Source organism: Zeus faber (genome assembly GCF_960531495.2).
Source record: "Zeus faber genome assembly, chromosome: 1".
NCBI lineage: Eukaryota > Metazoa > Chordata > Actinopteri > Zeiformes > Zeidae > Zeus > Zeus faber.
This window is the reverse complement of record NC_137193.1, coordinates 38,155,616-38,172,589: the sequence shown is the minus strand read 5'-3', so window position 1 is coordinate 38,172,589 and position 16,974 is coordinate 38,155,616. Positions and strand designations below refer to the sequence as shown.

General features: G+C 42.2%; 1 protein-coding gene across 1 annotated transcript in view; it reads left to right on the top strand.

The window, feature by feature from the left end:
- usp24 (ubiquitin specific peptidase 24) overlaps window positions 1-16,974 on the top strand; it is a gene marked incomplete at its 5' end in the record, with an annotated part of 54,208 nt that overhangs the window by 19,061 nt on the left and 18,173 nt on the right. The window contains 22 exons of the mRNA XM_080010327.1: window positions 5,162-5,273; window positions 6,804-6,880; window positions 7,411-7,551; window positions 7,866-7,919; window positions 8,049-8,164; window positions 8,797-8,863; window positions 8,945-9,055; window positions 9,757-9,855; window positions 10,103-10,276; window positions 10,414-10,499; window positions 10,818-10,911; window positions 11,103-11,258; window positions 11,356-11,453; window positions 11,923-12,018; window positions 12,339-12,561; window positions 12,912-13,074; window positions 13,533-13,694; window positions 14,168-14,238; window positions 15,048-15,208; window positions 15,606-15,667; window positions 15,916-16,107; window positions 16,738-16,852. Coding sequence (XP_079866453.1) covers window positions 5,162-5,273; window positions 6,804-6,880; window positions 7,411-7,551; window positions 7,866-7,919; window positions 8,049-8,164; window positions 8,797-8,863; window positions 8,945-9,055; window positions 9,757-9,855; window positions 10,103-10,276; window positions 10,414-10,499; window positions 10,818-10,911; window positions 11,103-11,258; window positions 11,356-11,453; window positions 11,923-12,018; window positions 12,339-12,561; window positions 12,912-13,074; window positions 13,533-13,694; window positions 14,168-14,238; window positions 15,048-15,208; window positions 15,606-15,667; window positions 15,916-16,107; window positions 16,738-16,852 — 2,630 coding nt within the window. The remainder of the gene's footprint in view (window positions 1-5,161; window positions 5,274-6,803; window positions 6,881-7,410; window positions 7,552-7,865; window positions 7,920-8,048; window positions 8,165-8,796; window positions 8,864-8,944; window positions 9,056-9,756; window positions 9,856-10,102; window positions 10,277-10,413; window positions 10,500-10,817; window positions 10,912-11,102; window positions 11,259-11,355; window positions 11,454-11,922; window positions 12,019-12,338; window positions 12,562-12,911; window positions 13,075-13,532; window positions 13,695-14,167; window positions 14,239-15,047; window positions 15,209-15,605; window positions 15,668-15,915; window positions 16,108-16,737; window positions 16,853-16,974) is intronic.

Below are 16,974 nucleotides of genomic sequence, written 5' to 3'. Positions count from 1 at the left end.
ACGTGCATTAAAAAGTGTCCACGACTGTGTTTGAGTTTTTGATCATACAATGCAGTATTGTAGCAAATATATTTGGCAGGAGTCCAAGGCTGAGCACCTACGTGTGTGCGAGAATTAATACTGTGTGCTGAAATAAAGATATGTAACTTACGAGGCCTTATGAGGTTGTGTTTATATGTTTGTGATTACATTTACAGTATTTAGATATTCTTACATTCCACCATTTCAATCATATTAACATAAGGAAAATAATGAAAACACAATGTAAAATGTAAATGTTAAAACATGCAATGTAAAACATCAAAATAGAATGCTGAAAATATAACACACACAGGGAACAAAATATATACTTAAAGCACATAACAACAGAAAACAAACCAACAACCAACCTCAAAACAAACCAACAATAATAGATGTAAATGTATACTAAGAATAAAGGGGGAACAAATTTGCATGATCATATAAATGATCGTTACACAAATAAACGATATTGCCCAAAAATAACACGTTGTATATGGTTATCAGAAAAACCTAGCCCTTGACGTCAGGTAAAACCCAGGAAGTCCTTTTGATGGAGGGGCGAAGGAAAAAGATGACCATATAATAAGGTGGGGGGTGGCTAGGCTAGAGGGAAATCGGACTGAAGGGGCATGGGGTCTAACGGCCACCCAGCAGGGTGTTTTTTTCACCACCTCCACATCTAACTCTGAGGAGCTCCATGCTTATTATGGTGGACCTGTCTCGCAGAGGGACCATGGACTGCAGCCCACAGCCAGGTCTCCATTTCCAGCTCGGCCAGGGGTTAGGGCGTATCTAAGGAGGGAAGCAAAGAGGAAGATTCAGGTTGCGCCAAAAATGCCATTTGCTACACCACCACCAGTCTTCATCATTAAAACCTTGAGCAGCGGCCCCACACAACACCCGATGAGTATTAGGACAACTAGGATGATGCAAAGAATGATTTTGTGATGCTGCCCCATTGTCCTGCCAGACCATAAAACCAATCCATATCCCGCTGACCATGGCCAGCATTGTCCTTTAGTTCTTTGGGCAGCGTCTTAAGCTTAGACGGGGCAATGATGAACTTTCCGTCCGGGATGGTATTATTTGCGAATCAATCCAATCGCCATTTTGTTCATTGTGCACCAGGGAGAGATTAGGAAAATCCATTAAATGTGGTTCTGGGCCTTGAGTCTGCCGGGCCCCCCTCCCACCCCCCTTAAGACTCCTATTGCGTCAACATAGACACAAGGGGCGTCAGAAAAAAACCCGACCGAGCGCCTGCTGAGATGACGGAGAGGCAGGAGCGGTGGTAAGCAGTTCGAGGTGAGCTGCTTGGCCTGCTGTAGCAGAACCTCTGGTATAGAATAGCCACCCTCCACTATGGTCATGTCGTTGGGCGTTATCTGATATACGGAGCAGTTGTCCGGGATTTACAGATTGTTATTTTTCAGTTGACATGGGTGCAGTGTATCATGCGGTCCCAGACGTATGGCGATGTCGCCACGTGTACTCCCATTGGTTGTGGGGTCGTAGGTTTGAGGACCCCATTATCTTTTAGCGGTTGAGCATGATGCCACAGTATCCGGAGTGCTATTAATGTTGTGATTCATTTAAATGGGTGCCCCGTGCTTTTCTGGCTCACGGTTTCTGCTCGATGTAATCATTGGGTGCGAGTACTTTTGGCAGTGGCGCTGGCTTCCTTGGTAGATGCAGCACTGATGGCGTTGGTGTTGTCAGGTTGGCAGCGATGTTTGTGAGCGGGCGCGACAGTTCTGGTTGTTCAGTTGGTTACGTTGGGGTCAGTTGGGTTCAGTCATGGTTATATAAGGGTATCAGTTAATGATTAGCTTTATTGTCTATGCTAAATGTGTGTAGCTTGGAGTGGGTGGAACTATAATCTTGCTGTGTGGTGCCTAAGCTGTGGATCTTGGGCGGGGTTAAACACACGCACGCACGCACGCAAAGTGCATGCCGTTGAAATCTCTTCCGGAAACTTCTCTAAGAACGTTCCAATCCTCTAGTGCCTCACTTCCTCCTATCTCCGTCCGTGGCTTTTAAGTCCTTTTCTCATCCACTTTTTCGTGTCGTTGTAGTTCCCTCACAATTCAATAATATTTCCGTCGTCTTTATCCCAAAAGCACTTAAACGTTCAAACATCAACTTCAGCTACAATGCTGCAACACAGTGCACATGCACTGCTCACCTTAGTTCCTATGGGCCTTGTTGACTGGCCGAGTTGTGGGTCAGACGATGGTCCAGTTTCGACCATACAACGATTGGTTACACACAAAACACTATACAATTATACAACCCTTAACACGCAGTACAACAGATCACCGCCATTCTCGAAACCACAGCCACTAAATTGCCCTCCATGTGCTATTAGTGTCCACCATTAAATAGAGCTTGGATCATGTTACTGGAGTAGCTCGTATGTACTTACCACAACCCCCTGTCGTTAAGACCCAAGTAAACATGCAAGATTAAGAAATTAATTAAAGACACAAACTTATGAAATACTAGTAACTATAACAAAATTAAGATGCAAATTTGGTATGTGAAACAATTTGGCAGGGTGTTCCATTTACTTGGGGCATGGATACAGAAGGCAGCCTCCCCTGCTTTAGAGTTGGTATGAGGGATGGTTAAAATACCACTCCCTGTGGACCTGAGAGTTGTTGCTGGTTCGTATGTAATAAGCATTTAGTTTATATACTGAGGTGCAAGGCCATGTAGAGCTTTTTTTTACAAGTAGCAGAATCTTAAAATCAATCCTAGTTTTAACAGGGAGCCAACGTAGAGATCTAAGAACAGGTGTGACATGTTCAAACTTTTTTGTCCCAGTGAAAACGCGTGCAGCAGCATTTTGGATTAACTGTAGCCGCTGCCCAGCTTATTTCTGGAGGCCAGTGGATAGGCCATTACAGTAGTCCAATCTACTCATTATGAATGCATGGATTAATTTTTCAGAGTCTGTTTTTGACAGGAAGCCTCTTAATTTTGAAATGTTAATGTGGTAGAAAGCTGATTTTGTGATGTGATTTATATGGCTCTTAAAATTTAGATTGCCGTCTATGATTACCCCCAGATTTCCGGCTCCATTCTTGCTCTCCAGAGACAAGAGAACTGAGATGAGCTGCAATTTTCTGTCTCTGAGCCTTTGCACCAAAGATGTATAGTGTCATTATTTTCTAAGATTGCTACAGTCGATGGCGGTACATGTTTTAGCGGCCAAAGGAGGTTTAAGTCGGCGAGAAAGCCGAGTCAACGTGAAAGGTTAATTTTTGACTTCTAATCTGTAAATCAAGGGTTGTGAACTCAACAGCGGCATTCTACAGGGACGTGTGTGTTTTATCATCACTTTTGTCGTAGGTCGCCGTCTTCCAGGTGACAAAGAAGCGTTTCAGCATGTCACCAAGTGGGGACACCAGCCCGTTGTTGAATGCGGACCGTAGATGAGTCTCATATGGTGTCTGGTGGAGGTTCTTTAATTGCCGTATGTCTGATTTGATGATGTTAGGCTCATCGTTAAGGACGAGGTTGGGTGGATTTGGCGGCTGACGCCGTACGGGAGGATGGGAGGCCAGGTCCAGATCCAGGGTAGTTCTGGCCGTTAACATAGATACAAAGAGATAAATTGATTAGCGTCATACGGTGGTGGTGCTGATGGTTTCAGCATTCCCGGTCCTTTTCCCTGGCCCTGTCTCTCTCCCTGCTTTCATGTCCCCTTTTAAGTTCCTCTCTCTGCGCCTTCTTTTCTCTATTATTTGCTTCCTCTATCCATTCTCCAAAGCCCCACCAATCGGCCTTGTATTTCCTCTTTTTCTTTTCTCTGTCTTGTAATCTAACTTTCAGCTGCTGTAGCTGATTTAGACTAAAGCGTTCCCATTCTACCCAACTTATCGCCGTTCTTTAATCCTCCCTTTCATATACGTCTAACATTCCTTTGATTCTCTAACTTGCTGATCCTTCTGTTGTGCTTTACTATTATTGGCACCCATTCTGGTTGTCACTGGGGATTTCCCTTGTACAGATTCTTGTTAATTTTGCTGTCTTCCCCCTCAATCAATTTCATGTAGGTCTACAGCCTTAGAGAGCGCGAGGTTGTTTTTCACATATCTTTCACCGATCTTAATAGTAATTCTAGCTAAAACATGACCGTCGTCAAATTTCCAGGTTTTTCCTAAACCTTGGTTAGAACATGAGAGTTTACACTTAAAATCCTTTACTTACAAGAGAAATCCACCATGGTGCACCATGGATTGCAATTTAAAACATTTTCAACACATCTGTCTTACCCCATCATCAGGAATGTAGATCGAGGCGGCACCACGGTCCTCCAAAAAAGGGTTTTGGTTTATGGTGGCTACGTCGTCGATGGTCCACCTGGATGCGGCTTGATCCTGTTTGTGACACCAGCTAATGTTACAGAAATTAAAGGCTCGCTTTAATCTGCAGTTTGTCAGTCGGTGGTTTTTAAATGAAGAAGCAGACAGACAGTTGGTTTTAGCTTGTACAATAGTCGGATCAGAGATATCCTCAACAGCAGCTCCCTGGGAGGATTTGTTTATTCAGGACACAGACAAGTTTATATGGTCATGGTTTGCATTATGACATAGGAAGGAGTTTGTCACAATGTAACGGACAATGGGGTGACTATAACTGGTTTTAACTGGTTTCAACGGGAGTTGTCTATTGTGACGAGTGTACACAGTATGCAGAGTACGTGCATTAAAAAGTGTCCACATCTGTGTTTGATTATATGATCATACAATTATACAGTATTGTAGCAAATATATTTGGCAGGAGTGTGTGTGTGTGTGTGTGTGTGTGTGTGTGTGTGTGTGTGTGTGTGTGTGTGTGTGTGTGTGAATTAACACTGGGCTGAAATAAAGATGTGACTGGGGCTATATGAGGTTGTGTTCTTCATTATGTGTGTGTGTGTATGTATGTGACTCCATGAATTTAGATATATTGTTACAGTAGTGTTTAGCAATCTCTGGGAGTTTCTATTCCCTTCACACTGAATACATAACCTGACAGATTGAATGTCTCTGGAGCACTTTTGCCCCAGTGCAAATCTCGCTGATGTCAGTTTTGCTCTGAACAGGCGACGTACCTTTTGTTAATAGTGTGGTGTCTATTTATTTGTCCTCAGATGTGTTTCGAGTGGTTCACCAAAGGCCAACACGACCTCGAGAGCGATGTGCAGCAGCAGCTCTTCAAGGAGAAAATCCTCAAACTGGAGCCGTACGAAATCACCATGAACGGTAAGATGAGATAAGACAAGATAGCACTTTAATTGGCAACCAAAGGGCTGATTGGTAGAACATATAACATATATGTGGCCACATCCACTGTGCATGTTTTGCATAAAATATAAGGGCTGTCCCCTGAGAGTCAACAAGTCGAATCATCAGTCGGAAACCCGTCAAGTCGACTGATTCTTCAAGTCAAGTCACTTATTTGTTTTATTAAATACATTTATTTTTTTATAATTTGGTCAGTCAGTGTGCATAACAATAACAGGATAAAACAGATAGAAGCTTACAAAATGCATCGGGGTAACATTTCAATGAGGAATTTTAAATAAGGGGAATCATAAATATATTTTTATATGTGTGAATCATTGGCGTCTGGACACGGACATGGCTCTCAGTCCGCCCCAATCTCTGCGCGCCATATTCCAAATAAAACAATTAAAAACAGTGTAGGGACGGGCCAGTGAAACGGGCCACGATTCGTAAATATAATTTTCTGTGCATAACGCAGGGAGAGGGTGATCGGGGAGAGTGTCACGGAGAAAGCGCCCCCCATTGCGCATAGTTTCGTTCCATAAGCGCTTGTTTCATTCCATAAGGAGATGTAAAAAATAAAATAAAAATTAACCAACATCTAACAACGCATCACTATAGGAGTAGTATTTTTATGTGTGAATTGTCCAGAGGCGAACGCGGCTCTCCATGTGCCCCGATGGCTGTTCCTCCAAATAAAACAACGCAAAACAGTGTGGTGACAGGGCATGAGTAGGAATGGGTATTATTACGATTTTAAAGGTACTGCTACTCTTACAGATACTGTTTATCCATCCAGTACTTTAACAGTACTGTTATTGGTTCTTTTTATTTTTTTTATTTTTATTTTTTAACTTTAAGAGAAAACTAAAACAAATTTAGAACAAAATTAACACTGCTTTATTTTCTGCACATTTCACATGGAGGTGTGTGTGTGTGTGTGTGTGTGTGTGTGTGTGTGTGTGTGTGTGTGTGTGTGTGTGCGTGTGCGCGCGCGCCTGGGAATTTTGCGTGTGTGCGCGCGCCAAGCAGGGCCCCGCATACCATTGCACATATCTCCATTCCGGTGATGGGGAGAGAGAGAGAGAGAGGGGTGATGTCTCCTCTGATAATAGCGAAAATGCTTCTTAGACGAATATCTTAATCTTATTGCAAGTTAGAAATGGGTTATGTCGCCTAAATAAATTTCTCCAATACCGTTAACTGTACCAGTAACTTCAGAGTTTATGGATACTACGGTCATTAATAATTTAGCCCCGAGGCCCGTTTCATACCGGATCTCGGTACCCTTTCCATTCCTCCATGCCCCCCCCGCGTGGCCAAATAGTCTCATATTCACATTGAACAGCCAAATCCGATTAGACTGACAAAATTCTATTCGAGTACAGCCCTATAGTTCAAGTTCAAGAGATTATTTGTCACATACACAATATACATATAGTACAAATGGTGGATTCCTGTTTAACGTTTTGTAATAAATTGGTCTTCTTACTTTTTCTCCTCCAGGCTTTAATCTTTTCAAGACTTTCTTTGAGAACGTCAACTTGTGCGACCACCGGCTGAAACGCCAGGGCACTCAGCTGGTCAGTTCCTTCTCCCGTTTTTCGTTCGTTAACTCTTCTTTGGAAATAGATAGAAAGTGTTAGTAGTTGGTAGATTAGTTTGTAGAGATGGCACCGATCTGATACTCAGTATCTGTATCGATATTGGGACGAGGGAAAGTAGGAATCCAATCCTCTGATAAATCTAACCTGAAATATCATGGAATTGCTAATGCACACAATTGTGAAGAGAAATATGAATTTTAGCTTCTTCATCTTTTTTTTCTTTTTTTTTGTGCTCATATCTGTACTTTGAAGTTGATTTTTCTGGATTATTTTGTGTTTTAACCCAATAAAACAAAGCAGTGGTTTTGTGCAAGTCAGTCATGTGGCGTTGTATTCTTTCCTGTACAGTCGTAAAGTGTTGTTGTGAGCAGTTTGAGCGTGGTGTTTCATCGCAATAATTACATTTCATGATCGTGGCTGCCCTAGTTTGTTTTTGCTGATACTCATAATTTCAGTTTCACATTTCAGTTGTAATTTGTGTTTTTTACGTGTTTCTCTGCTTCCAGTGCGTGGAGCGGCTCGACCTGGCCGGCATGGACTTTATCTGGCGCATCGCCATGGAGACTCCAGATGAAGAAATCGCCAATGAAGCAATTCAGCTCATCATCACATACAGCTACACCAACCTCAACCCCAAAATGAAGAAGGTGTGTGTGTGTGTGTGTGTGTGTGTGTGTGTCTGTCTGTCTGTCTGTCTGTCTGTCTGTCTGTCTGTCTGTCTGTCTGTCTGTCTGTCTGTCTGTCTGTCTGTCTGTCTGTCTGTCTGTCTGTCTGTCTGTCTGTCTGTCTGTCTGTCTGTCTGTCTGTCTGTCTGTCTGTCTGTCTGTCTGTCTGTCACTCTGAACAGTGTGCTTGTTGGCCTTTTTTTTGGGGTTTTTTTTTGTAATCAGCAGAAAAATGGAAAACTATAAGGACTGTAGACGAGAAATGTAGACGCAAAAGTGTGTGTGTGTCCCTGCAGGATTCTGTGTCCTTGCACAAGAAGTTCATCGCTGATTGTTACAAACGGCTGGAGGTGAGTCACTGCGTCTGAAGAGTTCAACCTTGTCCGCTTTAAAATTTAAAAAATATATATAATATCAATGTTTATTTTTCTTTTGTTTATTCTGGTGCTTAAAGTTGAAATATCTTCCTCTCCTCTCAGGCGGCCAGCTCGGCTCTAGGCGGTCCTACCTTGACCCACGCGGTTACCAGGGCAACCAAGATGCTGACGGCCACCGCCATGCCGACGGTGGCTACGTCTGTCCAGTCACCATCCAGGTACACAGCAGGAGGTTCTGGGTATGAACAGAGATTATAAACCTTTCATAAGCTTCATGTAAGAATGCTGCCTTTTGTAATTGCTTGACAAAATGGCATATATTTGACCTGTGTTGTGTATGGTCACCCGCATTTTGTAATAACCCATAATAAAGTGGCTATTACATTGTGGGGGTTAGAACATTTTATAATGAATATGTGAAAGTTCCACGCATTATGTTATAACACATAAAAATTGCTGTCTTCATTTTTATCAAGTGTCATTCACTAGAAGACTCACACATACATAGAAAATGAGCACGGATTATATAATAGGTTATTTGCACATGCACAATGCAAATTCATGCAGAACGCTAGCTAAATAAATCAAATATGGGATGCTTTAAAACAAAATAATCTTAAGGATTGTCAACTTATCTTTGACTTTCAATGTTTGGCTTCCCGGTTGAGCACTAAAAATGGGAGAAGAAAATGCTAAGTATTATAGGATTTGTTTTTTTAAATCAGCTGCCTTCAGTAGGGAAACTCTACAACGACACCGGCTTCATCCTTTAACTCTTAAGTTGTGTTTTAAAGAAAGTTGTAGTGCTGCATTGCGGCGCCTCACGGTGTGCCACTGTGTGTCGTTCCAGATCCACGAAGCTGGTGATCATCGAGAGGCTGCTGCTGCTGGCCGAGCGCTACGTCATCACCATAGAAGTGAGTGTCACTGTTTGTTGTTTTTGTTGTTTATGTTTGTTTTGCAGTGAACTTGATGAATGTGGTATTGTTTTCCTGCAGGATCTCTACTCTGTTCCTCGCACCATTCTACCTCACGGCGCGTCATTTAACGGCCACCCGGTCACTCTGCACGTCACCTACGAGTCAACCAAAGACACCTTCACCCTAGAGGTATGGAGCATTCCGCCTGCGTCTTTAGACAGTCCCACGCACAAATGTGTCAAACTGGACAAAATTTGTGGTGGTGAACAATGTTTTGCTGTCTTCGGTTCTACTGGGTCCTGAGCCCCGCTCCCTAAGCTTTCCAGGACGCCCCCTAACCCTAAAAAAAACAACAACAAAAAAAATAAATAATAATGCCCATATGAACCAGGTTGAATTCAATGAAACAACAAAATGAAATAACTTCACCGGCAAATTCAGCTTTCACTTAGGTTTATTTGTATACCACATTTCACACAAAAGGGCATTTCAGTGTTTTATACCATTCATAAAATATTATTTTATAAAAGTTAAGAAGAATAATATATAATATAGAATACCATAGAAATATAAATCGAAATACAAATGAGATCATGCTTAATAAATTATAGAATAATTGGATATTGAAACTTCAAATAAACATGTTATGATATTAAATTATAATCATATCATATTAGTGCTTAAAGGTGAGATAAATATACTTAAATATTTGAATTTATACACATTCAAATGCTTAAATCTTTAATTGTCTTGTCCCCTCTGCAGTTCATTCAGGCCCCACAGTTTGAGTAGCACACATGTATTACACCCTGTTCCCTGTATGTGAACAACAGGGTGTGAACAACGTTCTTTCTGTGGGAGCGTCTTCTCACCATGCTCATGTCCTGCAGGCTCACAGCAACGAGACCATCGGCAGCATCAGGTGGAAGATCTCCGAGCAACTCAGCTGCCCCGTGGACAATGTCCAGATTTTCGCTAACGACAGCGTGGTGAGTTTATTTGTGTAAACGATGTGATTACACTTCTGATTAGAATCAATTTATATACAGTATGCAGCACTGTCGTGACCCACTGAGGCCCAAAACATATCGCCTTGCTAAATGTTACTTTTAGGTTATCCTGAAATGCAGATCTTGTAGCTGTGCTCTTTTTTTATTTTCTTACAGTGAAGGCCTTTCCACACTGGGTTCATAGTATTTTTCTATCTTAACCCCCTTAATGCTGCCCCACCCACAGCTGACCATGAACCGGGACCAGAAGCTTCTCTCGCAGCTCGGGTTCAGCGACGAGCAGAGTCTCACGGTGAAAAGCTCTGGTACCGGCACGCCGTCCGGCAGCTCCGAGTCCTCGGCCTCGGCTTCCAGCAGCTCGAGCTCGGCTGTCTTCAATTCCGCCTATGCCCTGGAACAGGTTAGCCAAAGCACATATACATATATACACACACACACACACACACACACACACACCCCTCTACCTGCCCAACCAAAGGTGTAAATATTATTTGTCAACATTGTGATGGATTACTTTTACATCTATTATTTTTATAGGAGAAGTCGCTTCCTGGCGTGGTGATGGCTTTGGTGTGTAACGTGTTTGAGATGCTCTATCAGCTGGCAAATCTAGATGAACCCAGGTGAGATGACAAAGAACACGAAGTAAAAAAGCTGAGATGAAACTAGAATGACCAGATGATCAAATTCATCAATACAGACTAAAGAAAAGTCAAATACGTTAATGGTTGTACCTCTACAGCCGTATTACATTTTGTGTACAACTATCATATCATCGACTGAAAATTATTAAAGGTCCCATATTTCTTTGATTTTTGCTCATTTATATCACTCCACAGAGTTTACAAAACATGTTAATATATTATTATATATTATTATTATTGTTATTTTTATTATTATAATAGAACGTATTGTTCAGATGTGTGTGTCGCTCCCTGCAGGATCACCCTGCGTGTGCGGAAGTTGCTGCTACTGATCCCGACAGATCCAGAGGTGCAGGACGCTCTGGACAACTTTGTCCCCAAAGAGTCCAGCGTCTGGAGCCACCAGGTATCTGACCATCAACAGGGTTTAGTGAGTTCTTTGTGATTGTTGCAACCAAAAATCCCTTATTGCAGCGACTTTTCCCATTTAATATCAGTAAAAGTGGTCAAATTTTATTTTTTTATTTTTACCCAATGACCTCTCAGTCTCTTCCTCACCTGTCTCGCTCTGTTTCACTGCAGAAGACTCTCTTCACCCTCGGTCAGGCTGCAGGCTCTCGCTCTCCGTCTCTCTCCTCTAAGCAGCAGCATCAGCCCAGTGCGGCATCCATCTTGGAGGCCCTTTTCAGGTCCTCAGCTCCTGGAATGTCCACCTTCAGGGTGCTATACAACCTGGAGGTAAACACACACACACACACACACACACACCCACACACACACACACTTTCTCCTCAGGCGCTCCCTCTTTTTCATCCTTCTCTTTCTGCTGTTCCAGGTGTTGAGCTCCAAGCTAATGCCCACGTCTGACGATGAGATGGCCAAAACCAGCGTGAAGTCCTTCTGCGAGAACTTCCTGAAGGCTGGAGGCCTCAGGTAGCACGGAACTAAGCCCCTTTAAAACCCCCTTTTTTTTTTTTTTTTTTTTTTTTTTGGGGACATTCATTTCTTGATGAATCACTCAATAAGTCTCACAGGAATCATCAAATTCTGTCAAAGTTATAGTAAAATCATGCTTATTTATATAGTTCATTTAAAGGGTTGACCAATGTGCTGTACAATAATAAACAACTAGAATAGAAGAATAACAGACAATGAAGTATGAGTAAAATAAACTGTAAAATATGGCAGACATGAAAAAAACACAGAGCACAGCATAAATCAAAGCATGAAAAAAAACACTAAAAGCAATGCAACACAATGTAAAAGTTGATTCATCCGTGTTAAAAGCCAGTCACATCAGTCACATTCAATATGAATTATACCAAATGCCTAGACATTTTTCCACATTAATTAAGTGCTCGGTGATTATTTGTTGAGGGTGTTGTCGTGTGTCTTGTTTCAGTCTGGTAGTGAACGTGATGCAGAGAGACTCCATCCCCTCTGAAGTGGACTATGAGACCAGACAAGGAGTCTACTCCATCTGCCTCCAGCTGGCCAGGTACCAACTCTCTGTCACTCAGTTTATCACAACCCGTTATCAGATAATCATGCGTCTCTTTTTGCCAAGTTCTGTTAAAACAAGAGCTTGAAATAAAAATATAAAAAAATAAAATACTTCCTACTTGGTATAATTGTGTTATATTATGAAAATACCTAAAATACTCCGGATGGCCTTAAAATAAGTTCAATGTTGCTTTTTGTTGGAATTTCCCTTTAACAATTTACTAATTATATATTTAGAAATGTATTCTTGTGAATATCAGCAGTTTAGTTTCCATGTTTGTCGCTGAGCCAATGAAATGCTTCCGTCTTAAACAGGTTCCTGCTGGTGGGCCAGAGCATGCCCGCCATGTTAGACGACGACGTTATCCGGGACGGCGAGGCACTGTCGTCGCGGCCCTTCCGGAACGCCGGGCGCAGCGGCCGGCAGCTGTCGCTGTGCGGAACGCCAGAGAAATCCTCGTACCGGCAGATGTCACTGTCAGAACGCTCCTCCATCCGGGTGGAGGAGATCATCCCTGCCGCCCGAGTCGCCATCCAGGTCAGCTGACACCCACTCCCACATTTGATGTTATTTTTTCTCTGGAATCCAGTCTGACCAGATCTTTATTGTTAGATCTGATTAAGTATCCTTACTCTAATCGGAAAAATATCAGTGAAACTAGGATCCAAACAATTGTTACTGGACATTCTCTAATAGTGCTAACATCTTTGAAATAAACGAATGCTGACATTTTTGCTGGGAACCTCTTGAAGGAACGGGGTCTGTGAATTTAGAAATATAAATAAAATGTGTGTTTCTATATATACAGTATATATATATATTTTATACGGAACAAAATTTGATGGGTATGTTGGTTTATTAACAATTAATAATTTTTATGTTTCCAGACTATGGAGGTGGGGGACTTCACCTCCACTGTCGCCTGCTTCATGCGCCTGACATGGGCGGCGGCGGCTGGCCGCCTGGACCTGGTGGGAAGCCCTCAGCCAATCAGAGACAGCCACAGCTCGCTGCTTCCTCAGGGGGTCCGCACCAGAGTCAGCAGCACGGGTAGGAGGCCAGACCACGCCTTGTTGTATTGGGTTAGGCAGTCTAGAGAGAAATGTTGTGATTGGCTGTCTTGTGCTTTTTCTGTATTTCTTTTTCAGTAAAGAAATGCAGGAAATTGCAAATTTAAAGTCAAAGAAAAAAAACAAAAACATTGAGAGTTATGCCATGAAATATTTTAGTACTCAGTCATACTTGGTAGTAATCATTTTATATTATACTTCACTGCATTTTATAGAACCAAGAAAGAAAGTTAAAAAGAAAAAACAAAATACTGTGTTTTGCGTGGGATCCAGTCGTAAGCCTATAAAATAAACTTTAAATTCAACACACAGTAAGCTAAAGTCAATATGGTATGACAATGTGACAATTTTGCAGCTATTTTGAAAATTGGCAAGCTGCATTTTGAAAAATGTTGCAGGGATGGCTAAATTTGTCTGTGTGCGTGTATACAATTCCAGGAAGTAACTGCAGCTCCAGCAGCGAGGGAGAGGCCACACCCACAGCGTTGCATGCTGGAATCTGCATCAGGCAGCAGAGTGTCTCCATAAAAGATGCTATCATCGCCCGTGAGGCGCTGTCGCTGCTAGTCACATGTCTACAGCTCCGCTCGCAGCAACTCTGTGAGAGACACACGCGCGCACATACACACACCAGTATAAAATGTGCAGTGTACCTATAACGGCACAAAACCTAATGCATGTACATAAGTGCTTTGTACCTGATTAAAAGTAGGAAGTATTGATGTAATTACTCATGTAACAGTAATAAGTTTGTAAATCAAAAACTACTATTTGATTTACTTTTTTACTATCTATAATTCCTACCGGCAGTTTGAGCAGCATTACAGCCTCTATATTAAACAAACTGCCGTTATCATATTGAATTTCAACATATGAGTCAATTGTGGAGGATAAAATAATGTAAAATAATAGTCCAGTACATTGCATCACATTCGGAATCCATAGGTATGAGAACAATAACAGATTCTGAACAATATTAATTACTATTGCAAATATATTCAAGTAAACCATAACGTTACTTCTGTTCCTGTCCAGAGTGCTGACTGTGTGTTTCCACTCTTTCTTCTCCTCAGCGTCTTTCTACAACCTGCCCTCCGTTAACGACTTCATCATCGACATTCTACTGGGTTCTCCCAGCGGAGAGGTAAGAAGCCAGTTGTTTTCTGCTAGGTTTCACTGCCTGCAAAGACATTTCACTGCATATATATATGTATGAATGTATGTATATGTATGTGACAAATAAACCTCTTGAATCTTGAGAGAGAAAACTGTTTGTTCAGTGCACATTAGCAATAATATTTATGCAGGTATGGCAATATTGATAAAAATCTAATATCACATTATTCTTTGACGAATACCTTGATATTGATAATTCAATGATATTTTGGGGAGGACTATCCAAAAATATTTACACACAAGAAATATTTGAGGAAACTATCATTAATATTTGGATATTATCACTGGGAGACTATCCACAGCTACAGGTTCAAGGAGGGAGACTGAGACTTCTGGACAGTGAGGTGACGACACGGCAGGGTTTTTATTAAAAAACGGCTGGCAGGCCAAAACATGAATATAAGCAGAATTCTTATTGTCGAGAATCGGGGTCCATCTTATGATCTGGTCCGCAGGGTCTTGGCTCCCGCACCACACGATCCTTCACTGCAAGGCAGACAGCATATAAGAAAACTCTCCCAGCCGGGTCGGGCCAATCAGTGCCAGTGGGACTGATTGGGCCGACCCGGTACAGCTGCGCTGACGCAGGACTGAGCCAGTGCTGCAGACCGTGGCTTAATCACGCCCCCTCGTCAGCCACAATGACCATTCATTAGAACAGCTAGAATAATCTATGAAGTTCAGAAAACTTTAATTTAAAGACCGTATTTAACTACACGACCAGATTATGATAACCAGACATAAAAAAATATTTATTACCTGTATTTCTATTTTCAGATCCGCCGCGTGGCGTGCGACCAGCTCTACACCCTCAGCCAGTCGGACACCTCGGCCTTCCCCGAGCTCCAGAAGCCGAACCTATTCCTGCTGTCGGTGGTCCTCACCGCTCAGCTGCCACTCTGGAGCCCCACGTCGGTGATGAGGGGCGTCAACCAAAGGTGCATGATCCCAGCCCCACACACACACACCCACACACACACACACACACACACACACACAGACAGACACACACACATACATACATACATACATACATACATACACACACACACATATCAGGATTAGAGCTGCATATGATTCGTTAATTTAAACTATTGGCTGATACCGAGTATCCAATTCTTGTACTGAACAGTGCAGATTTAGACTGTTAGTTTGGGGTCAGAAGAACATAATGGTTAACATGTTTCTAAGTGTAAACACAACAGAAGATCAAAGATTCTGTATTTTGACCTGATATCAGACGGATATTGTACCCAGTATTCCTCCATCCCTAGTAGATGGAGAAATGTCCTCCGCCGCTCCAAACCTCACGTCGCCACTCTCTTCTCTCCTCAGATTGCTTTCTCAGTGCACAGAGTACTTTGACCTGCGGTGTCAGCTGCTGGATGATCTCACCAGTAAGTCAACGCCAATTCCACTTCCTGTTTTCCACTGCAAGTGTTACAGTGTAAACCAAAGTTTGAGTTTGAAGATTTGACTGAACATGATGGGGCGCTCAGTAGCTCAAAAGACAGTGATTGTGAAGGAAAGCTAAAAACGGTATTTAAAGTCTCTTCCTCCCTCTTTTTGGCTGAGGTTATTTATTTATTTTTTTGCATCGTTGTTTATCATTGCATCTCCCTCCATCCCTTGCCCCTCTCGCTAGCTTCAGAGATGGAGGTGGTGCAGGTGAGCGCAGCGGCCATGTTGGAGGATGAGATCTCGTGGCTAGATAACTTTGAGCCAAGCTGGAGCTCCGAGATGGAGACGAGCGAGGCCGACAACATCCTGCAGGCCGGACACCTGAGGCTGATTAAGACGCTGCTGTCGCTCTGCGGGAAGGAGAAGGAGCAGCTAGGTTAGTGGCGCACGCACGTGCACGCACCTGCACACGTCTTGGGCGATGAGTCCACATTAACTTCTAGCAATTCAATTTCAATACAATTTATTGACATAGGAAACATATTTTCATTGCTAAATCAAATAGAAAACAAAATTATATTTTCACTGTTAAAAAACATCTGAAAAAGGCAACTGAAAAATATATAGATATATAAATACAAATATGGATGTAGACTAAAATATATTATCTAAAATATAATCTTTTCGTGGCATCATGACCAGACATTGTCATTTAGTGAAAAGCTAAACCAATGTTTCTGAATTAAGATTTGATCTAACATTTCTGTTGTTGGGAGGTCTGACATATTAAAGAGGGATTTTATTTGACTTTTATGATAAGAATCGGTTTAAATCAGCAATATTTTTGTTTGTTTTTGATAATATTGTTCACCGCTAATACACGTAGGACTGTGCAATATCTAAAAATTTACCGATAGGATTTTACTTCACCACAGACCTGAATATATAATGAGATAACATTAGTCCTGTGATTGTCAGGCTTGAAGTTCTGGTAACTTCATGATGAAGCTTCTATGCACGTTCGCACTCAAATTTGCTCTTTTTTTTGTTAAATTCTCGTCTGCAGGTCCGTCTCTGATCCAGCAGCTATTGGACGATTTCCTGTTCCGAGCTTCACGCATCATCATCAACAGCTCCAACCCAACCCCATCGCCGACCCCGAGCCACGACTTTCACCCCAAGTATGCTTAAGCTCTAGACCACTTCAGTCCAACATCCACCCGAAAGCCAACCACCAGGAATCGCAACATGACCCAATTTTTGCCGATAGTCAATTTGTCTATTCAAACAGATTTCCACCCAA